The 26633-nt window shown below is 38.7% G+C and overlaps 2 protein-coding genes and 1 non-coding gene across 5 annotated transcripts; all 3 read right to left on the bottom strand.

The window, feature by feature from the left end:
* Positions 1 to 1208: 1208 nt before the first annotated feature.
* Positions 1209 to 8039, bottom strand: LOC143884420 (protein KINESIN LIGHT CHAIN-RELATED 2-like). Of its 3 annotated transcripts, none has more exons than XM_077387974.1 (3): positions 7768 to 8039; positions 4390 to 6524; positions 1209 to 1691 (listed from the first exon to the last, which is right to left on the bottom strand). In XM_077387974.1, the coding sequence occupies exons 2-3, from the start codon at positions 6396 to 6398 to the stop codon at positions 1481 to 1483; spliced, it is 2220 nt and encodes a 739-aa protein (XP_077244089.1). In that variant the 5' UTR covers positions 6399 to 6524; positions 7768 to 8039; the 3' UTR covers positions 1209 to 1480. The 3 variants fall into 3 exon arrangements, with proteins under 3 accessions (XP_077244089.1, XP_077244087.1, XP_077244088.1); XM_077387972.1 differs by having other exon boundaries at positions 4390 to 6489; XM_077387973.1 differs by having other exon boundaries at positions 4390 to 6456.
* Positions 8040 to 12981: 4942 nt separating this feature from the next.
* TRNAL-UAG (transfer RNA leucine (anticodon UAG)) lies at positions 12982 to 13061 on the bottom strand. The gene has a single exon. It is a non-coding gene; the product is annotated as a tRNA-Leu (tRNA).
* A 1127-nt stretch (positions 13062 to 14188) lies between these two features.
* Positions 14189 to 24592, bottom strand: LOC143884418 (serine/threonine/tyrosine-protein kinase HT1-like). Its single transcript, XM_077387971.1, has 3 exons — positions 23483 to 24592; positions 16948 to 17403; positions 14189 to 14675 (listed from the first exon to the last, which is right to left on the bottom strand). Exons 1-3 carry the CDS (start codon positions 23852 to 23854, stop codon positions 14427 to 14429), a joined length of 1077 nt encoding a protein of 358 aa, XP_077244086.1. The 5' UTR covers positions 23855 to 24592; the 3' UTR covers positions 14189 to 14426.
* Positions 24593 to 26633: the final 2041 nt, after the last annotated feature.

The raw sequence follows: 26633 nt of genomic DNA, 5'->3' as shown, positions 1-26633 counted from the left end.
CAAGTCTCTCTTAGGGTTCTTGGACTGAGGATCAGGAGAGTGACAAGGACAGACACTCAATTGCACAGTGACTTGGATACAAGAAAACAGATGCCTAGATGTTTTTGGCGGAGTTCTAAGGGGCTGCATCAACTTATTTGGTGGGATCGAATATAAGAGATGAGATGAGATGAGATGTGCCAAATATGAGTTCAATTAGTCGTACATAATCATCCACTTGGATGACTTTTGCACATTGACTAATTATCCCATGAGACTGGTTCAGGCACAATGGCATCTCCGCGCGGATACCAGATAAATGAAACAGAACCTTCTGACTTCTTTTCAATGAGACAATTATTAGATCCGGTGGAAGTCGGCATGTTTGTCGATCATGAAAATATTTTTCGGTGCTTTTGAAATCAAAGATTGCATCCAGGCTGCATAAATACTTGCATATTTGAAAATTACAAGATGGTATCAAAAGAGTATATAATATAAAATGGGGAGTGATAAATCGACTCCCCATGTGTCTTTCTCTCTCCTCTGGGTTAGAGAGAGAAAGAGGAGAGAGATGGGGAGTCGATTTATCACTAAATCTAGGATTTAATAATCAGGTTTCCTCGAAGAAATGAAGGATTTTAATTATTGACCTTCCAGATATTCTGTTTCTGAAACCATGTTGGCAAAAGCTTCTGACTCTACTCCATGGGAGAATACCATCCTAACATGACATATTTTAGGATAATTTACAAGTGTTCCATACTATTGTAAATTTTGGTGGGGAAATGATACTTCCACCCATTCCATGCCATTTACTTGTCTTTTGTTAAAACGACTGCATTTCCACCCTTTGCCATTTCATTTACTCTTCAGGAAGACGAACAAAATGGGGTGGAAGTGATATTTGCAGCTTAGGCGGACTCTCACGCAATCAAACTTTTCTGGGACTTGCTAGGGACCATCATAGAAGCAATTTCGCGGATGGTCTGTCGCATGAGAGAGCAGCCACATAGGCTCATTTTTTTAGCAGATTTAGTCCTATCATGTAATTCATCTAGGTGGCTGTTCTCTCCTGCAAAAGTCAGCTGCGAAATTTCTTTCTGCCAAAATTGCCAAGCAAATCCCCTTTGATTAATATTGTTGTGGCAATCTCTTTAGTCTTTTTTTCTTTTCTTTTTTCAATTTCATGCATTTTGCAATCTGCCTAAGGAAGCAACATTCCATCATTTTTAACATAATAGTAGTAAGCATCATGTTATTATTTTAATCCAATACTGGAACCAATATTCCATCACATTACATTACAGAGGCAATCTGCCTAAGGAATTTCATTAATACACTAAACAATTGATACCAGTTTGGAATTATCACTGGCAAAAATCATACAATCAATACTGCAATCAATCCCCACCTGGAACCTAATAAACAACACACCCATAACCCATTTCTCTCTCTTTTTCTTCTTTTAAATATCCTATTATACATGCATGCACCAGCATCATGCTTTCATAGCCTCTGTGTTCCTAACTCGAGAGTTGGTGTCAAGAAGAGTTTCCAATGATTTGGCTTTTCTGTTCCTGACTCTGCCTGCTTCCTTCAATAACTCAGCCAACCTCTTCTTTTCATCTTCCACATCAGGGTTTGCTGTCCCAAGCTTCTCCTCTCTGATCCCAACGACATACTCTAAGATCTCTATTGCATCCTCCAGTCTGTGACAAGATATGGAGATGAATCATACTATGCAAGATAGAAAAATGAAGAAACCAGAACAATGATATGGATATAAACTTGTGTGGAATATGTTGATCATAATCAAGAGAACACTGTAGAAAGCTTAGGATTATATTATGAAATAAAAGTTAATGTTTCTATCATTCCATGGGAAATCATGAAAGATTTTAGCAAAGGTTAGTGTTTTGTCCAGAAATTGTGAGGCACACTTTATTTCCCAGAATGTCATATGATTGACTTGAATTACAAAAGAAAATCTAGAGATTTTCAAAATTTGTTCAGTCCTTGATGCGAAACCACGCATGACCCATAAAACCTATTTTATAATCTCCCTGAGTTTGACTACATGGATGATCATAATTAGGATCAATCCTACCTATCAACATTGGGTCCTACTAGGGAACATGTCTGTGTCAGGAAAATTGATCTTGTAGACCATCATGAGGTGACCATGTGGTCTTTGGTCCCATGTCGGCAGACATCCCAACCATAAGATCAAGGCCTACAAAAATCAATGCTCGAGCAACTCTTGCGAAATCTTAAACAAAGCTGAATAGATCAAGAGCCTAGTATCATTGGCAATAAGCCAGACTTTTGTTTGCGGGTTGAATCAATGGACCAAATTGCATCCACATGGCACAAGTGGGTCCGAAAAATTGATTGTTAAGAAAGAGCCCAACAGTGATTATCTTCTAGCATTTTTAAACTTTGTTCTAATATGGACTGGTATTTTTTTATAGGTAATATGGACCAGTGTTTATAAACAAATACATGATTCAATATTATCAATTAACTGTAAGGACATGCTAACCTATCAGAATTCCCAGGGTTCCCCTTGTGTAACACCTTCAACCCATGTGTCAAGTTAGATGGCAGTATTAGAGCGTATCAGGGCACAACTAAAGTGCTATGTGATTCAAACTCGAACAATAATATAATAATTAGACATGCTCCAGTTGCTGTTTTAGATTGTTAGGTTGATCAGTCCCATATATTTTCTCTACCTGACCTGATGGCACAGTGTTACGTTTCTTTCTTTCCGTAATTTCTTCTGAATTTGTGGTAATAGTATGAAGATCAAAAGAACTTTAACCTAGACTGACCTTCTACAACTACTCAAGGCTTCATAAGAGTGGCAAGAATTTTTTTAATTTTTTACTCTAATATATACATATTTGTTTTCCGAATAATATAGTATATCCATGAACTAAAAATTTGATGTGTCGTAGAATATGTCTGTCAGGCACAACTTGACAGGCAAATAGAAAATCTTGATATTTTTTGTTTCTTAATATTATTTATTACTCACTCTTGTAGGTTTTGGAGTACTTCAATTTATATAATCACAATTTTTTTTATATTTTATGCTTTTATGAGCTGATATTATGAAATGTAGATTTTTCTAACGCTATAGTATAACTGTACAGACATGTTCCCTTTCAGGTTTTATAAGGTTGATTCGTTGACACCAACGTGTTCAATTCCATCATTTACAGCCATGTGTTACATAGGTTGTAATAAATGGAAATGATTTTAGACATGAATCATCAAATGTCCAGTCACACACAAAGCAGGTGAGATGCCATTTCTGTGGGGACAATTGACCACCTTGCCATTGATGATGGTGTGAAACTTCTAGGAGGGATTGCAAAGTTATAATACCCACCTAAGTAAGATTATGAATGGACAACAATTTTTACAAGTTCCAAATTTATGACTGGTTGCCTAGAAAAGCAGTATAATGAAAAGTTTTGTTTAGTTCTAACCTTGTGTACTCTGCTATGATAATGACTTTCAGTTTCAGAGACCATAAGTAGAGCCGGTGAAACAAACAAGTAATTGGTATTAGCAGAAATGAATCAGATAAATTGTATTTCACAAGTATTTTAGTTCTAAAAGAACTTACCCCACACGTATTAGAATTGAAGAGGAAACACCGGAAACAGAACTTTTTGGGCTACAACTTATTTTCTAAAAACTAATAGCCAACAACACATCTATTTGTGTGAAAACATGCAAGTCTGTGATTGAATAGATTTTAATGGCATCATGACAAAGCACAAAATAGAATTTTATTTTTATTTTTTTGACTGGTAAAGAACTTTATTGAGAAAACAAAAGCAAGAGAGAGAAACAAACCACCTCCTCCGAGATGCTCAAACACACAAGAGGAAAGATATACAAACAAAACAAACCAAACAAGACCCTCAAGGTGGAAAATGACTGGACACAACAAACTACAACATTGATTATTAAGAAAAAGCTGAGAACTACAAATAGAGCCTATTTATTTTACTATTCCATTATGGTAGCTGTGTGTGTGTGTGTGTGTGTTTATATGAGTGAGGTTATGACCAACACATCTGATTCATTTGGTTCTGAACTTCTATGAGAAATATTGTAGGAAGTACCCTTCAAAAAAAAAAAAAAATTTAGGAAGCATTCTACCAAAATTCCCCATTCCTTATGAATTCTGGTAATAAGATTCCTTACTTAACTTGCAAGACATTTTGGCCGATGCATATGAAGATAAAATGCAAAGCCAGCAACTGTGGACCACAAATAGGAAAGAAACTCCTAGAAAATTGAATAATGACTACTAAAACAATTACAAGGCAGTAGAACATATGCAGATAGTAAATATATAAAATGAAAAACCATGAGAAAAAGAATTACCTTCCCATTGCATCATAAGTCCCTGCAAGATTGCTATATACTCCGAGTGTGTCCGGGTGATATGGTCCATACTGATGTTCCAGAATGCTCCGGGCTTCTTCGAACAGATCTGCAGCCTCATTTATCGCATAGCGCTGGACACACACTAGCCCCATTTGATTTAGAGCAATGCCAAAGAAAGCAGATTTTTTTTCACCACTGGCCCTAAGCTTTGAGATGGCATTCGTAAAATAAGCATAGGATTCGGTGTAGTTACCAATCATATAATACATCACCCCCATCTGTGCTTCAATGCCTGCAATTGTGTTTTGCTGTCCCGGGGCATCATCATACATCTTTAAAGACTTCTGAAGCAACTTTAGTGCCTGCTCAGGCTCATTCATGGATTGATAAATAGCAGAAACATCGGTCAGACCGCTAGCAATTTCTTCTGCCGGAGTCCCCGGTACAGGCTTTCCATAGATTCGGAGCGCATTCTCACAGTAAGACTTTGATTCCCTTATCTTACCTGTCTTATTATAAAGATCAGCAAGACGAACAAAAACGGAAGCAACGGACGGATGGTTTTCTCCTTTGGTAGATTTGAACACAGTAAGGGCCTTCTGATATGCAAAAACAGCCTCGTCATATCGAGCCAAAGATAAATAAGTGTCGCCAATGCTGCAATCCACTGAAGCAACCTCTGTTTCTTGGCCATTTGACACCATGGCCATGCTAGCTAAAACGAGATGCTCAAGAGCCGCTTCATAATCTCCCTTCATATCACAAATAAGACCCATGAGCCTCCTATCTGCCACTTCTTCCAGAGAAGCAGGTGCACCGTTTTCTCTGTGGATGTCAAGAGCCATCTGGCACAGCATCTCGGCCTCGTGAAATTGCAGTGCTTGAACATGGGCTTCAGCCAAATACCGGCAAGTTTCCCCAACTCTTGGGTCCATTTCTCCAAGGGCTTGTTTCTGAACTTGAAAACCCATTGAATAACATTGTATGGAATTTTCAAGTTGACCCAACATTGCATAAGTATCACCCAATTGCATATACCCAGCAAATTTAGCAAGGGCGTGCTCTTGGCCTTCGTCCAAGACTGGGATCTCAATTGAATGCTCAAGAACTGGAATGGCCTGATTATACTGCCCTAAACTGCAGTGGATTGCCGCTACAACATGCAAACACATGACCAGTTCTAAACTTGAGTTCCCATTTGCACATTTCTCAAATGATTTTGCCGCTCGAAGACCAAATTCTAGAGCTCTCTGAGGATTATCGCCTGTGGAAACCAAATCTCTTGCAAGCTTAAGTAGAAAAGGTCCGAGATCGGGATTATCTAACCCTATTTCGGATGGATCCTCCATTCCGTTGTCTAATTTTGAGGCTCCTAGAGTAGGATTCCTCTGTTTCTTTATGGGTACAACTCCAGGACTTGGCTTTCTTAAACTCTTATCACGCTGTTGCTCTGTAGACGGTTTTACAGGGGGCATTTTTCTCATTGGACTTGATTTCCCTGATGTCTCAGGATCCAGTTGCAAATGAGAAGGTTTCTTTGACTGCACCAAAGAAACAGACTTAGCGCTTGCAGGTCGGGTCTTGTCCACATTTTCAGACTTCCCATTTGAAGATTCAATTTCCTTCTGAGAAACCACATCCCTTTTGATATCCTCCTCCTCTTCTTCCACCTCCTCTTCCATTATCTCCACAGCCCTTGTCTCTCCTCCAACAAGGTGTCGTAATTCAGAATCAATCCTTGATTCCTCACCGTCAGACCCAAAGCTTAGCCTTGAAGGGGATCGATCACCAGAACTTTGCATCTCACACACATTGTTGTACAAATGTTCAATAGAGGTGTCAACACAATCCCCCATGGGCAAATCGAAAGCCTCGCTTTGAGGGCTTTTGGGACTCAAAGGACTCCGCGGTGACTTATGTACTGATGAATTTTCCTTCATGAGTGGTGAATTCGATCCATACGCTACTGCTTCTCCACTTACTCCATCAATGACAAATCCAGGCATTCTGATATGTATTAATCAACAAATCCTCACAGGATATTTGAATTGAATAGATAAATTACTGCATTTTTTCCACAAAGGACACAACTTCAACCTTCAATTAAAGGATAAAAATATCATCTCAGGCTTCTACAATAAAGAATAGTTGTAAATTTAAAATCCACATGTGAATAAACATCAAAGTGGATGATTTTAAATCACAGCATCTAACCAAAACACAGAAACAAGGCTCCAAATAAAAATCAACTTCAAAAAACTCCAAACTTTGATCGAACGATAAATATAAATCAAATGGAAATGGGGGGGATGCAAAAGTTCAAAAAGAATGATATTCAGTGTAAGCCTAAAAAGTACAGAGAAAATTTTCCTATGCTACTTGCAGCAGGAATTCCAATAGCGATAAAATTATTAAAACACTCATTTCATATCAAAATTACATGAAAATTTATCCCAGAATGCAGAGTTTTGACCATTTTCCAACTAAGATAAGTTAGAACTCAACAATCCAGTAAAATTAAGAGCATAAAAAGGTTCCAGTAATAGTTAAATTACTCAAAATGTAGCTCTAGATCCTAATTACATGATAAAACCTTCAGTGACAGGAACACTAACATTTCGCGACTAACATGATTTGGTCCTAAAAAATCCAGTAGAAATTGCGAACAATCCGGAAATCCAGTAAACAATAATGTTATCTAAAACATTAAATTGCGAGACACATTACACAATGAAACTTTCAGAGCAACATAAAAATTCAATGCTCTTCTAATTGAGACAAATCGCACCCAAAATAAGCCGAAAGCAACAGGAATTCAACTACTTTTCAACTAAACAACTTAGGACGAGGAGGATCGTATAGATGAAGTAGAATTATACACAAATTGGAAGTCCACTAGCAAGAAGATTATCCATAACCCTAATTTATGTTCAAAATTATTAAAAGAATACATCAAGGCAACAACAATTCAGAAATGAGACCTTGTTCTGTTTCATACGAATTAATTCCCTACAAATCAGTAGATTTAGACACGCGCCATAATTCCATGAACAATAAGATAATCCTAAACCCTAATTACCAATCCAAAAACCTACGAAGAGACCAAAAAATTCAACTAATTCCGGACTGAGATGAGTCCGAATCTCTACAAACCAGTACAATTCGATGCCGCATTCAAGATTCGAGATCTAGAACAATAACTTTTGCATAGAATAACAAAAATCCAACCGTAAAGAAGCATTAAAACGAAGAAAAAACAAGTTTCGATAAAAATTTTAAAAAAAAAGCAGTTAACGGATTCAACAATGGAAGATAATGATAAAAAGAAGAAAAAAATGAATCTGTAGAATAGAAATCGGTACTTTAAGAGCATACCTTAGGCATCAGCCATTGCATAGATTTTGAAGGTTCGGTATTCTCTGGTTTTTATGGAGTTTACAGAGAAAGAGAAAGAGGAAAAGATCTGTTATATAGGTGAGGGGTTAGAGAAGGACAGAATGAGGGATTTGGAGTGGTAGGCAAGGGTAAACTAGGGATTTCGGTTATAAAATAATGAATTTCGTTATTTATTAATGGGAATGCAGAGGTGGAATGTCGATGCAAGAGAAGGCGACTTCTCCACCACCGCCTGCAGGCTGCAACTGCCTCTTCCTTAAGGATTTTATATATTTTGGATTGGGAAATGATATGTTCGCCCATTTTTCTCTCTGGGCTACCCCCTCGTAGTGTGAAAAGAGGAGTCATTAATGCACTATCAGGGGGTGGCCCAGGGAGGAAAATGGGGGGCGAATATATCACTCCCTTCTCTGGAATGTGGATGCGTGGCTGTGGGATAACATTCTCTAGTGAAAAGACGGAAAAACCCTCTCTGTTTCCAGATAATAACTGGGAGACCATTGTTCGTAACCAAGATCTTGATCGTTCATTCGGAAATGACAGGTGGCACTCAGATAGGAGGCTTTAAGCCGAAGTAAACAGATGGAGGGGCCCAATCCACATATGTCTAAATCGGATTAATGGTAGTGCATCTGCAGAGTGGGGCCCATCAGATTAGTGGTCTAAATCACACTGACAACAGCTGGGTGGGCCCAATCTATTACGTCTCACGGGTGACTCGTTGAGGGCTACATTGTATTGATCAATTATCATAGTATCATTTTCTGGCATATTCGAAAATAAGGGCAAAGAGAGGTAGCCAGGTGGACCACTCTAATTACTGGCTCGCTCTTCACGTGGCTTCTTTCAATTGTGGCCTGATCATACTCATTTTTTATGGGCGGCGATGCAAAAACACTGAACCCACCACGATCTTATGTTTGCCCACTTCCTCATAAGTGGGTCCCAACTTTGACTGATCCGAACCGTTCATTGGGTAGGCCTGGCTTTGAATTCCCCATCACCCGAAAATCTACTAATCTAGTCAATCATGCAATTGTAACAAACGAAAATACATACGAGATCCAGAGCAAGGTATGTCAGATGGACGGCTGATATCAATCAAAAGCGAGGCCCACAATGTGGATAATATAGGCACACTTCCTTGTATTCCCTGTTTGTTGGATTGCAAGAAAAACATTTTCGACGAAATTTTTTTCATAGGAACTTTTTTTTCCTACAATTTCGAGGACAGGATCTGATTATGGTTAATTTAGAGGGATATTATCATAGAGCGATGGTCCCTCTAACTAAAAATTTAATAAGGTTGGTTTAGGTCATTTTTAGGGCAGTGATAGATCGACCCCCAAAATATCTTAAATCGAACCCTATCTCTTTCTCTCTCCTCCGGGTTAGAGAGAGAGGGAGAGAGGAGAGAAAGACACAGAGGGGTCGATTTATGATATATGATGGTCTATTTATCACTCCCTCATTTTTATTGAGATAAAAAAGTATGAAAATTATTTTAAAAAAGGGAGATGATATTTTCACCCCCTGCTGTAACAGGATTTGACGTGAACAGTGGGCAACTTTAACGTTCTTTGACGTCAAATTAAAAAAAAAGGTCCTTCCTAGACCTTTCCAAACAATTCCTGCAACCCAACAGGGCCTTTGGTTACACCCTACCTCCTACGGCACTACATTTGCCCACCGAACACCATCTGACCGTTCATCCGCATAGGACCCACCAGATGGGGCTTAAGATGAATGCCTACCTTACACAGTAAGGGGGTCACCGCCAATTGGTGCGGTAAAGCAAGCTACCAAACCAAGGCTCTCTCCACCAAAACGGGAAAGGGACTCCGTAACCGTCCCCACTGACAAAAGAACCGGTAAAAAATCCTTCCTTTTTTCTATATTACTACAATCACATTGATGGGAGAATATGGCATGTGTTTACTTTACATGACTACAACCCTAAAAAATGGCAGTAGTGAGGGTGTCCTCTCTAGGGCTACCATGCCCGACTTCATTTTATCCTTATATAGGGGTTTTATTCTCCCTTCACGATGAGAACAACCCTAATAAATTGGTTTAATTATCCAATTAGGGTAGCCAATCCCAAGGGTTTATTTAAGATAAAATTATCCAGTTAGGATAGCTAATCCCCAAAATTGCCTATCCATGGATTTCTATCCCCGTGGATAACAGCCCCAATAGCAAAAAAATCTTTCACTAATTTGAAGTTATATCAGTGATTTAAGAAGCGTAGAGAAATATTGATTAAGTTGAATAATTATTTTGTACTTGTTGTTAGGTGGGTGTTGTAGAGTGAGACAAAACTAGACAATAGAACATGAGCGTACTTCAGTTTATGTAGACAACAGCCTCATACCAATGCACATAGGATTGATTAGCCACACAACCTCAGTTTGCTGGGCAGTTTCACGGAAAGCCACTTTTGCTGGAGAGAAGATCAGCCACACAACCTCTGTTTATCAGATTTTGTCTTATTCATTTAATTAATCTGAGGTAGCTGTTCTCCTCTTCAAAAGTGAGCCGTGAAATGGCTTCCCACGAAATAGCCTAGCAAATCCATAGTTACTAATATTAAAGAGAGATGATATTTTCACCCCCCCCACCCTAGAGTACGCATGCACTCCCCCTCTCCCCCTTATAACGTGATCTGACATGGACAGTGAGCAACTTTAACACTTTTTTTTACATCAAATCACGTTAAAAGGGAGGCGAATGCGTACTGCATGGGGTGAAAATATCATCGCCCATACTGAAACCATTATCATCATTATACCCATTTGTGTTCTTATTCATCTAATTAATCTGAGGTGGCTGTTCTCCTCTGCAAAAGTGAGCCGTGAAATGGCTTCCCATGAATTAGCCTAGCAAATTCATAGTTACTAATGTTAAAGGCAGATGATATTTTCACCCCCGATAGTAAGAATGTGCCCCCCTTATAATGTGATTTGACATGGATAGTGGGCAACTTTAACGCTTTTTATAGTTTTTACGTCAAATCACGTTAAAAGGGAGGCGCATGCTTATTGAAGGGGGTGAAAATATCATCGCCCATGATAAAACCATTATCATCATTATACCCATTTGTGTTCTTAACCTAATTAAGAACTACCCTATAAACCCTAAACCTTGAACCCTGAACTGAAACTAAACAACATTGGATCTGGTTATAAGGTAGGACCGGTTGGGAATTTAGGATCTAATCATTCGACTTCATAATATCAATCCAAATTTCATTACCGAAGATACGGACAAATACCTCCAAGACCCTTTTCTTTAGGATCATCCATTTGTTGTGACACCTGATCTGATATTCTGATTGATGTCCCACCCTATGAATGGCCCTTATCACCAAAATGAGACCGACGGACATGTCGTATGTTGAGAGTGACCTGAAATAATGTTTAGCTACGATGGGAAATTATTCACTAGCCCAAGTGTAAAAGAGTACAGGAGGGAGGGGGAGGGACATGCGAGGGCACAAGTGGAGAGAGCACGAGAAATTCCTTAAACCAGTGAATTAAAATATGTTACTTCAAATTCATCGAGTTTCTCCTCCTGATTTTTGAGAGGCTTTTCATGCTCCCCTCACTCCTAAGTCCTACCCTCTCAAGTTTCACCCTCCGCCCATCTCTCACACCGGGTCCCCATAAGGCCATAATATTCTATGAAATATTTTTTCGTGGTTGCCAAGCATGTCCTTAGAGTTAAAAGGTGTTTTCTCCACAACTAGGCTATGTTTGGCGACCATGAAAAATTATTCCATGGAATAACCGTGTGCCAAAGTAAGTGAGATGGGCGGGCAAGGAGAGAGAGGGAGGGGACGTAGTTGGTGGAGTTAAAAGAGCGTCACCAATCCATAGAAAATAGCGGAAAAAAATAATACATGCTTGAATTGGTATTTTGTTTTCCTGATTTTTAACAGTTTTTCATGGTCCCCTTGCTCCCACCTCTCAAGTTTCTCCCTCTCCAGCCTATCTCTCACCAGTGGCCCCACAAATATCCCAGGGAATATTTTTACAAGGTTGCCAAATATGGGCTAAGTGGATTCGATTTTTATGCCACGGCCCATCTAAATAAGTGGCCATTGATTGAGTATCATGATCAACGAGGATGTGAGCGAATTATGTAGGCAGAGATAGTTTATAGGGATAAATTATGGTGTATATTAATTTATACGAAGCCGGATCATTACTGTATCTTAAATCTAAAGCGGCCGGGCCAATAAAATAGTTTAATATGTTATTATTGTTGATGTTCCCAATCATAATAATATTTTAATATAAGAAAGGGTTTAAACATGGGTTAAAATTGATGATCAAATGACAAAAAAAACCTTGTGTGTTTGTAAAATTTCATAGGAGTTTTTGCAAAAGAAGTCTTGCACTTTGCTTTATTTGCAAAAAGAGTCTTCTACTTTGAGAATTTGCAAATAGAGTCATCATGTTTGAGCAAATTTTGCAAATCAGGTCATGCCATCAATTTTTGACCAAGATACCCATGTTAGATTTTTGTTGACTCGTTGAAAAGACCAAAATCTCCTTATACATTAAATGACTAAGATTAAAAAGACCAAAATACATCTGACAGTCAAAAATCAATTTTGAATCAAGCATGTGGGAGTATCATTTTTACATATACTAGCAGTCTTATGCATAGGTGTCAAAAAGTGGGCCCACCCCATCAAAACAAAACATAATGTGTAAAGTTGTGGGGTCCACCATATAAATGGCTCTAGCGTGGAACTTACCACATCAAAGCATAAGGTAGAATGGTGGGCCTCACTTGATGCATGGATTTGAATTGAATTAGTGGGACCCACCTATCAAATCATATCACTGACCTTCATGGGTATTTTGGTCCTTTTGCTAGGTAATTTTCATCTTTTTATATAAAAGGAAATTTTGGTCTTTTGCGATCAACTCCCCATGTGTCTTTCTCTCTCTCTCTCTAACCCAGAGGAGAGAGAAAGACACATGGAGAGTCGATATAAGATAGTCGATTTATCACTACCCTTAAAAAAATCTTGGGCATTTCGGTCACAAATTGATGGCATGACCCGATTTGCAAATTCACTCAAAGGTGGTGGCTCGATTTGCAAATTGTGAAACTACAAGACTGTTTTCTGCAAATAAAGCAAAGTAGAGGACTTCTTTTGCAAAAACCCCATTCAAAAAATGACAGCTGTGGGATTTGAACCCACGCCCTTTCGGACCAGAGCCTAAATCTGGCGCCTTAGACCACTCGGCCAAACTGTCGTCATTTGTTTAATCTCTCATTGAAACCAATATCTACATTTTTAAATTTCTCATTGAAAACCAACATATACTCACAGATAAAAAATGGTTCTAGTCTCTTCATCGTAGCGGGTCCCATTGTGAAGAAGATGACATCTGAACATCATACTTATATGATCCCAAATATTTTGTAAATGCACATTACCACAAAGTTCAGATTTAGGGATGATAAATTTGGTAAGGAAAATTTTCAAATTTTGGGTCCAATTATTAGTTTTGGACCCACAATCGGTTCTCAAAATCCAAAACAAACAGGGCCTTAAGATCTATTCCCACCCCCTCTGACCAAAGCAGGTTCTTATATGATCTATTATGAGCCATATGTAAGAATTCACTCTAATGGGATGGTTCTAACACCTCAATCTGTGGCTGTGAATATTGATTGTTGATTCTTTGGTTTTTCAACTATTTGAAAAAAATGGGGGAAGATCTATACTTAATTCAACTACCTGTGATGCAACCCATCTTGATAGGATGTTGCTGTCTAAAAGATGTGTATGGATCAGATGGAGTCCACCTATCTAATAGACACAATGTGTATCGATCAGATGGGGTCCACCTATTTGAAAACCGACACATTCTAAGGGCACTTCCAACACTCACTTTTAATCTTTACATAGAGTTCTTACATTCTGTTTTTTTGACACAAAACACAATGCTTTTAGTTGTTTAATTTCTTCCCTCCCTCTTTCATTTGGGGTCCATTTAGATGCTCTTTTAAGTAGAAGGAAAGTAAAATGACATCATTTTCCAAGTAGAAACAAAGTAGAAACAAAAATCATTTTGACTTCCCTTTTCCCCTTTCTATTACAAGTGTTCCACTTGCATGGGTTACATCTCTCCAATGGTGTAGATTGCGTAGAGATTGACGGTCTGTGTTGGCCCATTGTATCCCGAGGGTGATTGTGTTAAAAATCTCATACAATGTTCATCTCAGCAGAGGTATAATTTCACCTTAAAGAGAGCAACCTAGTCCGAACCACGTGAACCTCGTCTCGCTGCATGATTACACTAAGCACATCAATATTTTCTCTCCTTGTAGAAATTAAGCCGTTCCATATTTTTCATAGATCAAGGAGAATCATCAATTGTATTTACCAGCAAAACAAAGTAAGCAATTTATGGAATCAGCTCCTTTTGAAGCTGAAAAAAATAAATGTGCTACACCAATGCACAGTACAAGCTCTCCTCATCCAAGTTCGAATCCCTTTTTACAATCAAACATAATATAGAAAATTCTATAGGAATACGTACCTGAATCTATCAACCTAAAATATAAGAAAATATGGTACGCATTACATAGAAGAAGAAAATTACAGAAAGATGCTAGGCTTTTAAAGAAGCAGACCTCCGGACAGCGATGCACCTTGGGAAACATCGGAGGAGGGTTGGCTCTTGGGTGGGCTTGTATGATGAGAAAAATGATGGATCCTGTTCAAGAGACTCTTTGTAACTTTCAAGAATTGAAACGATTTGATCGAAGTGTGGACGTTTATCCGGGCTAGTAGACCAGCATTGACTGATGAGATGACTGAATGCCATTGGGCAAGTGGTGGGCAAAGGTGGTCTAGCATTCTGTATCAATCCAACCAATATGTAAGTTCCTGGAAAAACTATGATAGTGGCATCGTATGATGACATCTTAGCAAATACATAAATGCTTAAAATTCCCTCCCGCCTCATCATTACTGAAGTAATTTTATCATCTTAGCTATCAAATGGCCTATAAGATTTAAGTTGAAGAAGTTTAGCCAGGTCAGCAATCAAATAATTTATGCACCGAAACTAAGTGGAGTTTGGTCAAACCTTTCAACATCAAAGACTTTAAAAGGAAGTTTCCCTGTTCAAATGGAAAGGTCTGAATATGATTCAAACAATCAATCAAACGTGTGCTAAACATACACATGGTTCTCATTTCAAAAAAAAAAAACATACACATGGTTCTCCTCCTCCCATTAAGTTCGGGAAATAAGATTAGCATGGAGTTTGAAAATGTCATGATGTTTTTTAAACGATAAAATGTCACATGCTTTGCTTCAGAGACTTCCTTCTTTTTCACTTTTCGTGCCATTATATTTTAATTTGTGAGATTATTCATTGACATAACGAATACACCTGCCAATGTATTTGCTTCTAACAAGCTGAATAACTGATCGAAACAATTGATTCTGAGTGATTCTGCACAAGATCATAGCAGTTGTTAGACTGTTCTTAACTGATCAACACAAAACAAGTCCAGACAATTGATTCAAGTGATTCTGCACAAGATCATATTAGTGACTTGACTGTTCTTTAAAACACACAAATTTTCTATATACAGCATAAACTGCTAAGGTGCACAAAGTCAACAGCAAAGCAGTTCTCACATCTACGCAATGCAGTATTGAACATCAATCGACTTTTAGAAAGAAAAAAAAACTTGAATAATGTATACTATGTTAAGGTCATGTGCATCGCCCTACTTTCCAAGTTGGCAATTGTATTCACATTATTTTCTGTTACACTTTACTATTTACATACATGGCATACGAACAGAGCTCTTAGACTTGATATTTGTGTGTGTAACTGCTAAGGTGATTTTGACTTGATATTTGAAGCCAGAATATTGACATGGGTGACATGTCATGTGGTTACTAAAGATCAATAGGTAAGTATACTGTTCAGTGGTCATGAACGGGAGACAACATTACAGGTAGAAGAGATGAGAATTGCAGTCTAACGGATTCACAATGCTATAAAATACTACCTAGTAGAGTTCAATGTATATACTACCTATATATACATGTGTGTGTGTGTGCACGCGCCAATGTTTGAAGGTCCAAATATATCGGCCACTAGGAAGCACGGGTACGGGTACAGGGTGTGGGTACAACACGACACGGATACGTAGGTACGTGATTTTCCAAAAAAACCGGGTGCGGGTACGTTCGGGTACGCCGAATATAATAATATATTTTAATATTTTATTATATATTTATAAAAATTTAAAAATAAATAATTGGAGAGTAATCAAATAACAATAACATCACCAAAATGGAAATTCTAATATTACTCTTCATTTCATAAGTGATTAAGTTCCATATTTTTCGTAACATGAGGCATCAATACATCATTCATTAGAAAAAAAGTCTGTCGCCAGTGTGTTGACCGGTGTGTTGACCAATGCCTGACAAGATGAATAATTTTTAGAGACCAAATTATGAGATTTTTTATACCGGACTTTTGGAATTTAATAATGTTTGGACATGATAGATTTTATGAATTTTTAAATTTTGAAAAACACCCCACCGTTTGGAAATTAAGAAAGTTAAAATTTTGACCCGACCCTTTTTCTTCGGATTTTGTACTAGAACAGGAGAGTTGACTTTTTTTTCCTTTTAGATTTGGGTCTTGAAACTATTTTTAATAAATCCAAATGGGGGGTATTCCGTTATTTACATGTAAGTAAATGGACAATAAAATAGTAAAGACATTTACTTAAATGGTTTACATGTAAATACTAAGTACAGCAGAGGAGAAAGAAGAAGCACGGGAGAGATTTACACCAGATAAGAGAAGCAGGAGGTGTCGGGTACGCTTAGGTGCGCACCCAACAACAAAAATTGGAGTTTCTTTTTTTTTTAAAATGAGGTATGTACCTAGGGCGTACCCAGAGGCATACCCAAACGTATCCACACCCCATACTTGTCGGGTACGGGTACGGGAGCCCCGGGAGAGTACCCGTGCTTCCTAAATCGGCCATATCGGACCCCCTCCGATACTGATATGGATCGATATACCGGACCAACTTCCCATATGACACAAAAATAGAACATATATCAGAAAGCAACTACCAAATCAATGGTACCTTTTGGGAGACTGCAAAAGCAGCCTGCTCTGGAGTCATGTCATGGAATGGTGTCAATGATGTTAAAAGCTCCCAAAGAACTATGCCAAAACTGTATACATCAACTTTTCTCGTATGATGTTTTTCCTTTATCATTTCTGGTGCCATCCAGCGATATGTGCTAGTGAATCCCTTTCCACTGCCACAATGAGATTCTAAGCACGAGATTCCAAAATCTGCTACCTTAACACGCATGTCTTCCCCCAGCAGAAGATTTTCTGACTTGAGATCCCTATGAAGTATCCCCTGGGAATGGAGATAATGCATTCCATGCGCAATGTCAAGGGCCAATTTCAAAACCAACTTGAGTGGCAGTGAGTGGGGCTCTTGCATATGAAGATATTGCCCCAGTGAGCCCCCTGCCAAATACTCAGTGATAATGCAGAACACTGGAGGCTTCTTGCATGCTGCAACAAACTACAAGAAGAAAGTAGAATGCATGCATTTTAGCAGGATACACTCGTAAGGTCATAATAGAGCTCAGATGTCAAAGAAATGCAATAGAGTGACAACATAAATAAGTTCGCAAAGAAATTGCTACACCAAAAGAATAAAATGGAAGAGAGAAGTCAGACGTTTTTGAAAATCAGTGAAACATACTTTAGAATGCAACCCCTGTTTTCATGAATGATAAAATGAGATGCATGAACAGTGAATTAACTAATTGTCACGAATTTTATATTTGCAATGTATTGCTTTGTTTGGTTTAAAGAAAATAATGTACATTTTGTGTAAGGGAAAAAAAGTGTATAGAATCTTATTACCCATAGATCCATAAGTATTTACTTGTCAGGTTTCAAGTGCAAAATCTACTTACACATACCTCCTTGACCACCACCCTTTTCATTATAGATGGTCATCCACTTGTAATTGCATGTGGAGCTTCTTGCAATAGGGGCAAAAACTAAACATTCAACTTCCTGAGAAAATAGTTCCTACTATAATCAATTAAACTCGTTACATGACCCCAGAACACATTCAGATGGAAAGTCAAAGAGAAAAATGAAGCCTTAAAAGAAAAATGCTACAAGGGACATAGTCACTATCTCATTTGCAAAATGCAAAATCGGATGCAACTAGGCCATTAACGTCACACATAAGGTTGATGGGATAATTGGGTGGTGGAGAGTGAATGGTGGCAAAATATAGGTAAGAGTATCAAACAGGCCATGAAGGAGAAACAATTCAGTTGCTTACTCTCTGTGGCGGGTAATAAAGGCTGGCCTTTCTTGAAGATATCCAAGCGAGAAAAGAAAGAAAAGAGCTTATTCTCTGTGGCAGATAATAAAAGGTGGCCTTTCTTGAAGACATCCAAAAAAGAAAAAAAGAAAAGAGCCAAGAAAGGCTTGCCCACACCATTACAAATAGCTTCTGTAATATATTTCTCACTAGTTTAAGACAGCTTTATATGGATTGAAGCAAGTGTTAGGATTTATCTGATAAAGCTAACACACTTGATAAGCACATGTGACACAAATCATCTCGAACAATGCCCTTTTAAAAAAAAAGCAACTGAATAGTAATGACTATTTTGTGTGTAGATTATTGGGTGATCATCGGAAATGATGAGCAAAGCATCAATAAGTTTGTCATTTTCCACAATAAGACGGAAATTTTGAAATGAGAAAATCAGGAAATCATAATTACTTTCTTGAAACTACAGTAGCATTGTAGCAAGGGAAAAGAAAGGCAATCTTCCTGTTACAATGTAATGCACGCAGTAGATCACCATTTAGAAGATGATGCCTTCATTAAGTCCCCGAACATCCAAATTTATAACGGAGCAGTGTCTGAAGCTTCCCGTAAAGACATTGTAAAGATATAGTTGGCCTCATACGTAAAGACAACATGTGGCTGTCATGTTGTGTATGATCATGTCACCAGACAATCCTGAGCCTTGCAGATTACACGGAAGTGGTCAATCAATCCAGTTATTGTCGGCCAAAAATAGCACTTCCATGTTGTTCATCAAACTATAAGAGAAACAGATACAACAATCCTGGCAGAAGCATTTCTTTGTCTACTCAAAGAGGCCTGATATAAATTAAGTAATGGAATATGGGATTAGGTTGGATGCCTAATTGTGATTTCAAGTACAAATACATGTGGAAATAGTTGGTACTGAAAAATGTACAGGAAAATTTTAAACAAAGCATCAGAACAGAACATACAACCATTCATTCTTGTATGGAGCCAACTTTGGGAATTGGCAACCGAAAGACACTACAGGTTTGCAGGAAAAACAGTTTGGACTTTGGAGAGACATTGTGAAAGGCTTCCCAGGCTTCAGTAGAGGTACTAGATTTTGAGCATGTAAAGGAAATCAGGTAAAGTCGTGGTCAGATGTGTGGTGCAGAGATATTCCCTTGAAACTCAAATTCTAGGATCTTTTTGGATTTGCCTTGGACCCAAATAGGACGGTCAGAGATTCTTTTGTTAGAGAGGGTGAGCGAGTTAGCCGGGCATTTCCGTTTTGCAGAGCCTTCTTTGACAGAAAGCATAAGAAAGTGGCTCAACTGATGTGAGTGTTGGAATCGAACTACATTGCGAAGTATAGGGAAGATAGGAAAGTTTGGATATGAAACCCTGAAGGGGTGTTCTTTGTTCATTCTTTCTATCATGGTCCCATACCACTTTCAGACCCTTCCTCACAGAATCTATGAGATTCTGGCCCTTCGAAGAGTGTATATTGGCATGGACGACTTTTGTTTGAATGGTAGCATGAACGGCTTGCCTCAACAAAATCTTGACGGTTGATCATCTACGACATCGGTGGAGAATAATCATCGACCATTGAGCCCGATGCCTGGAGACAGGTAAAACAATTAACAATATTTTCATTCATTGCAGGGTCGCTAGGGAAGCCTGGTCATTTGTTCTAGCACTTTTCTAGGTGCTCTGGGTCTTTCCAAATTGCATCGCCGATCTGTTAGAGAGATGGTCCTTCGGGACATGGACCAAGGGAGGTTGTATCCTGTGGTCCATGTCCCTATTGGCAGTGATATAGGTTCAATGGAAAGAGAGGAACAATCTCATATTCTACAGCATGTCTAGGAAATGTCAATCTCTCCAGCGTCACATCTTCTCTCTAATTATTTAGTGGGCAGGGGTCCCCCTGAATGCAGATGGGTTTTCGAATTCACTATACAAAAATCTTTGACAGAGGTCAAAAAGAGCTTTCTGCACAAGAGCAATACCACGCCAAGATGGGATACCACTCCACCTGCCCTAATTAAGCTGAATTTTGTTCAATATAAATTTCAAAATCCAGGCCAGCAGGATTGGGAGGTCTACTTCGTACATTAGATGGCATCACAAAGAAAGCCTATTACGGACCATTAGGAGTAATAGATGCAACGGACGTTGACGTGCAAACTCTTTTGACGGGGATTCACATTGTAGAGATAGGAGATTTAGTTCGGCTTATCATGGAAGGAGACTCCCTGAACAATGTCCGTTGGATGACCTCAAGGATAAGGTATTGATGTAGGGCATTGCCTCCATCCAAACGGTTCAAGCGTGAAGACAAGGCAAAGGCATGAGTTAGTGTTTAAGACCCTATGATTTGGCTTGGACATAGAAACTATAATGTGGTTTGGGAGGCGTGGATGTGTGTAATTGTGAGTTTGCAAGTGTAAGTGTTTGAGTGGGCCATAAGTGTAAGTGCGTACCACTAATGTGTGGGCCACCAAAAGGGGCTGAAATGTCTATAAATAGAGGGGATAGTAGAGTTTTAGTTTAGAGTTTTGAAAAATGTAATTTTTGGAGAGTTTGGAGTTTGTAGGGGGCTTGGAGGTGTTCCAAGAGAAGAGATGGAGGTTTCATCCGTTAGAGATTTGCACCGTCATGGAGTAATGTGCATTTTCTCTTCGGATTGTCAGTTCATCTTGTCGGGTGCAAGATCACGTGAAGTATGTAATTTTCTTTTCCTATTCTGGTAATTCTATCCAATTTTCTCTGCATTATCCTTCTTTATAGTTCTTAGATCATATGAATTTCTGTTTGAGAGAATAAATTTCCTGATCCGTATTTTAGACATTCTAATCCCTAAATTTCTTGCAAATCAGCCCTTTTGTCATGAAAATTTCCACACATTTGCAATTACTTGGAATAAACCTCAGAGATCTAAGATCACTTGCTGATAGTTCTAAACGTTAGGATCAGAGATGGATCTAATTATGCTTGGTCTAAACGTTTCGCCCAAGCATATCATTCCATTTTCAATTTGCTTTCAAGAAAATTCATGCGAGAGGATGATGTCGGTAACTCTGATTTCTTTGATTCAGTTCTTGAGATGAGTATTGAATAGAAATGCAGAATACAAAGATTTCAACTAACTTTGAATTGTCCTCTCTGATCCGGCATTGTAATATATCCTTTTAGCTCAGATCTATAGATCAAGCTACATTTACAAGATCATGAACTACTTTGTGGAATTTCAACAGAGTTACAAATGCTCTTTATTCATCTACTTCAAGAACAATGACAGGGTAAGCTGAATTCTTAGAATTTCAGCGGAATTGAAAGCACAAATGATGGATATGTAATAAAACTGTAACATAGAGCAAGACAACGGTGAAATTTGGTATTCTACTCCATTCGTGGGGACAAAAGGGGCTTACCAAACTTCATAAAAGTGTTGACTCCTTGTATGCAACAAGAAATTACAGACAACAGCAAATAAGAAGATGACGATCTCTGTGATTTCTCCTCCTCTGTGAATTCTCTGTGTTGAAACTCCTCAGAAGAACGAAGGAGCTTCCAAATCTCAGATCCGATCTAGATCTGAAATCTACAGCAAATGTATGGAAATTTTCATGAAAATAGTTGATTTGCAAGAAATTTAGGGATTAGAATGTCTAAAATACAGATCGGAAAATTTATTCTCCCAAACATAAATTCATATGATCTAAGAACTATAAATAAGGTTAATGCAGAGAAAATTGGATAGAATTCCCAAAATAGGAAAAGGAAATTACATACTTCATGTGATCTTGCTCTCGACATGATTTTCGCACGTGAAGGTGCCGGATCTTGAACTCGACGAGATGAACCGACAATCCGAAGAGAAAATGCACATCACTCAATGACGGTGCAAATCTCTAACGGATGAAACCTCCATCTCTTCTCTTGGAACACCTCCAAGCCCCCTACAAACTCCAAACTCTCCAAAAATTACATTTTCAAAATTCTAAACTAAAACTCTACTATCTCCTATAGACATTTCAGCCCCTTTTGGTGGCCCACACATTAGTGGTACACACTTACACTTATGGCCCACTCAAACACTTACACTTGTAAACTCACAATTACACACATCCACCCCTACCAAACTACATTATAGTTTCTATGTCCAAGCCAAATCATAGGGTCTTACACACTAAGTGACGCAGATATTAGGATTTATTTCCGCATTATTTAGTTTCTAGTATTTTTATTTCCATGTTATTAGTTTTTAGGATTTTATTTTTCATGTTATTTTTAGGAATTCTTATTTTAGTAGGTTTCCATTTTTTAGGTTGTTAATTGCCTATTTATAGGCCTCTTTACAGCTTTATTGTTAACTTTCATGATTAATACAATTGATTGAGAGCTTCTCCCCAAGATTTCTATTCTTCCCTCTCTTCTTCTACTTCTCTTCTCCTATTCTTCTTCTACTTCTTCCTAATTTCGTCTCTTCTTCTGGTTATTTTCGTCTCTTCTTCCCCTATTCTTCTAATTCTATCATCTTTCGTCTATCTCTCCCCTTTCCTCATTTCTTCTTCATGGTGCTGCATCACTAAGCCATGCCTTTGCCTTGTCTTCACGCTTGAACCATTTGGATGAAGGCCATTCCCAACATCAGGTATCCTTAGAGATTCACCAACACTATAGAGGAAACTTTGAACAGGGTAAAATGATATCATATAATGTTCCAATATGTAAGGAGATCAGCAAATAGCAAGGCAGGTAGATTAGCTCGCATTGGAGTGGATAGTCAGGGGCTAAAGCTGTTGGACACTTTTTCCTTGTAATCTTGTAGTTTCTCTTTTGTTTGGCATGTAGCGTTATGGGGTATGGTGACAGGGTAAGGGTTATGGTTCCAGGGATTAGATTAACCTCTTGTAATCCTAATAATGGTTTTCTCTAATACTCATAGTGAAAGATTATGATCTTGCATGTAGATATAGGCTTTTCTGCTAATACTCCGTGTTAACTTGTGTGCTTGTGTGTATGTTCATCTTTCTATTCTTTTGTAAGTGACTGGACCAGTTTTGGCCCACTGATTTTTACAGACTGCTCAACACTATGATTTCTTTATTTTGTTTTTTTTTTTTGAAATGGTGATTTCTATATTTTGTTATTCATAATAATTGCAGTGAAGGACCCAGAGGAAGAAAGTGGGGTAGAACTCTAAAAGCCACATAACCCAAAACCATACATAGCATACTTAACTTTGCATCAAAAGGTGAAATCCTACAAATAAATTATATGGGAATGAGGAAGCAGAGCTCACAGTGACAATATTTGGATGCCTCAGGTGAAAGAGCAGAGCAACCTCTGAGGTGAACTGCCTTTCCAACAAAGCAGCCAAACGAATGTCCTCTTCTGGCTGACTTATGAGCTTGATTGCCACATCCCTCTGCTTGTAAATCCCTCTATAAATCCTACTATGTCGCCCAGATGCGAATTTCATCCCGATGAACAGCTGAGACAAATCTGCACTCCATTGCTCCTCTCCCTCCTCTCTGATCTCCCCACCAGATGACACCAGATATTTCGACCACGAGATTGCTCGTCTGTATTCTCCAAGTGAAAGCCTCCTTTCTGGTCTACCAGGATTTGAAATGTGCTTAAAGAAATGGAATGTCTTCATTGTCCTGAACATCTACAGTCTAAAACCATCAAACTTGAATGAAATGTAAATTCCGAAACCCCCAAATCTTGCAAAAAATCTTCGAATTTAGCCAAGGATAACAAAAATAACCATCGATCGTGAATCAATTGTAACTCAAAATGCAGGAAATTGATCTCTGAAGCTTCTACAATTCATCAATCTCAAAAATTACTTGCCCTAGATCCTGATCTGTCTCTCCTAATACCGAAAATGCTCCATTCGGCATTCGCTTGAGAATTCACACAGAAAATAAAAGATCTAAGCAGGAAAACTAGAAAAAGAAAAAACGCACCCTTCTTCAAGAATTCAAATAACTTATACATACATTCCTGCTAAAATCCATTGAAATATTCAAAATCTCCCGCCATTCCTCTGCAACCACCGGAGAAACATCAGATTTCTCATTCCAGCTCAAATGCTTCGGCTAGATAGTATAATCCGTGATCCTCCGCCATTTTGTGGCGAAAAATGGCTAGAAAAAGGATCTTCTCGCGAGGATAAATCTCCATTCTTCAAAACTACAAAATGCTCATCAGCTCTTAAACATTCATCAGAAGTTTTACACACATGAGAATAAGAAAGGAGGAGAGAGAGAGAGAGAGAGAGAGAGAGAGAGAGACTGAAACACCGTTCTTCAAAAGTACAAAATGATCAGCAGCTCTGCTCGATCTAAAACATTCATCAGAAGTTTTTCACATGGAAGAAAAAGGAGAGAGAGAGAGAGAGAGAGAGAGAGAGAGAGAGAGAGAGAGAGGGCGGGCGGGCGGGGGCGGGCGGGCGGGGGTGGCGTGGGGGTGCGGGGGTGCGGGGGTGGTTGGTTTGGTTGTTGATGGTGGCGGCGATGGTGCTGCTGTCTTGTCTTTGCTGCCGTTTTTCAACGTGGGAGGAACCACGTTTCAGGAGACAACCCTGCTTCTGTTTGACAGGGACAGATCACTATCTATTCTCTAATACACCGCCCTTCTTCTTCCCTCCTATTTTCTAAACTACCTCTCCTCCAGGTTCTACCAATTCCAACGACCCACATTCTCTTCATTGTTCCCTACTAGGGGTGCAAATTTGGCCTGTCAGCCCGACCCGCCCTGAGCTTAAACAGGGTTTAGGCTGGATTTTCCAACCCTAAGGGCAGGTCAGGGTTCATTTCCTAAGCTCCGAGTTAGGGTCGGATTTAGGGTTTATACCTCTGGTCAGCCCGACCCTATCCTAAGTTTTTTTATTATAGGTTTGAACCATTTGTGCATGTTTCTTTTGCTAATGTTTTCTATTATAATGAATTGATGTTTCTTTAGATTATTATTATTAATTAATTATCTATGCTGCCCATCATGTTGTTGAATTCATATTGTCTTATTTTGTTCCCTTTCTCTATTTATTGATCATTTTGTTCTATATGATATGTAGTTGCTTTATTTTTGGCACTCTTAAGAGATATTTGCACTAGGATTAATTAGGGCTAAGGCCACACTGATCCCTGTAGGACGGGTAATGGGTTGAAGTTTTTCAGTCCTTACTCAGAGTCAATCGGGGCTAGGGCCACGCTGATCCCTGTAGGACGGGTAATGGGTTGAAGTTTTTCGGTCCCTACTCAGGGCCGAGATAATGGGATCCAAGGTTAGGCTAGGGTTTTGAAAAACCCGACCCTGATACAGCCATGTTCCCTATAATAACCCTTCCTCCTCACAGTTACCCTCCAAATCCCCCCATCCATCTTTTACCTCTTGGGATGGATAACAGATTCCGCTTTCACCCCCTCTAATTCAACTGGGTCGTCCATTCCAGTGTCGATTCCACCTCTTGATTTCATAATTGCTTTTTTGAACCATTCTGGTGTCGATTCCATCCTTAGCATCGGATGAAATGACCGTTTTGTAAAAGAAAGAAAAAAGACAATTCCCATCTTCAAATCGCAAGTGTGTAATAAAGAGCTATGAGAGGGGTATTTATGTGATTCAGTTGATTGTAGAGCCGGAACGGGGCTCACGAGGTGAGAGGCAGTTTCATAATTTAAGAACGAGGGCTACTCTTTTGTCAGGAGTTTCAAAGTGAGATTGGAAATGGGGCCCACATGAACATGAACTATCCGTGGGCATGTCGGACGCACCGTATGGACTTTCCGTATACGGCCAGTTTAATCATAAAAAATTAAAAAAAGAAGTCATCGCAAAGACGAGAAAAGTGCCACGTAAGCTCCAGTACAACATAATTTAGGAATACGTATAGTCTATACTTCTTTTGGTACTGTACAGTACACGCCCATTTCTTTATTTTTCGACTCTTCATTGGCTCGGATGTCCAAAAAAATAAAATTTATAATGGGGAAAGACTAAAAACAAGAGGTGCAAATATCATATCCGTGTCGGTTATAGAATAATGAGTAGAAGGTGGTTGGTTGTTGATGAACAGTGTATGAAGGGGAATATTTGTCATTTAGCCCAAGTTCTTGTTTTAGAAGAACGTGGGTGATGTAGAGTCACATGCACGCATTTGTTATGGTTGAAGAGACCCTGACTCGGTGAGTCTTGACTCGCTTTTATCTAACTCTAGAGAGGTGATGTGGTTGACTCTTTTGAGTCCCGATTACCACTATTTCTTTACTTTGATTTTCTTTTTCTCTCATTTTGAATGGATGGTTGTGACATGTGAGAGTAAAGATTGTTAAGTTAGTGGGTCACATGCTTTATTAGTGTGCATGTATTGGTCTCACATATGACAACCATGCAATCAATGAAGAAATAGTGGTTGCCAATGAAAATTCAAGGTAAATAGACGG

The sequence above is a fragment of the Tasmannia lanceolata genome, unplaced genomic scaffold (assembly GCF_043159265.1).
Source record: "Tasmannia lanceolata isolate RefF3 unplaced genomic scaffold, GAP_Taslan_0.1 ptg000008l, whole genome shotgun sequence".
NCBI classification, from domain to species: domain Eukaryota; kingdom Viridiplantae; phylum Streptophyta; class Magnoliopsida; order Canellales; family Winteraceae; genus Tasmannia; species Tasmannia lanceolata.
This window is presented reverse-complemented; position numbering and strand designations above follow the sequence as displayed.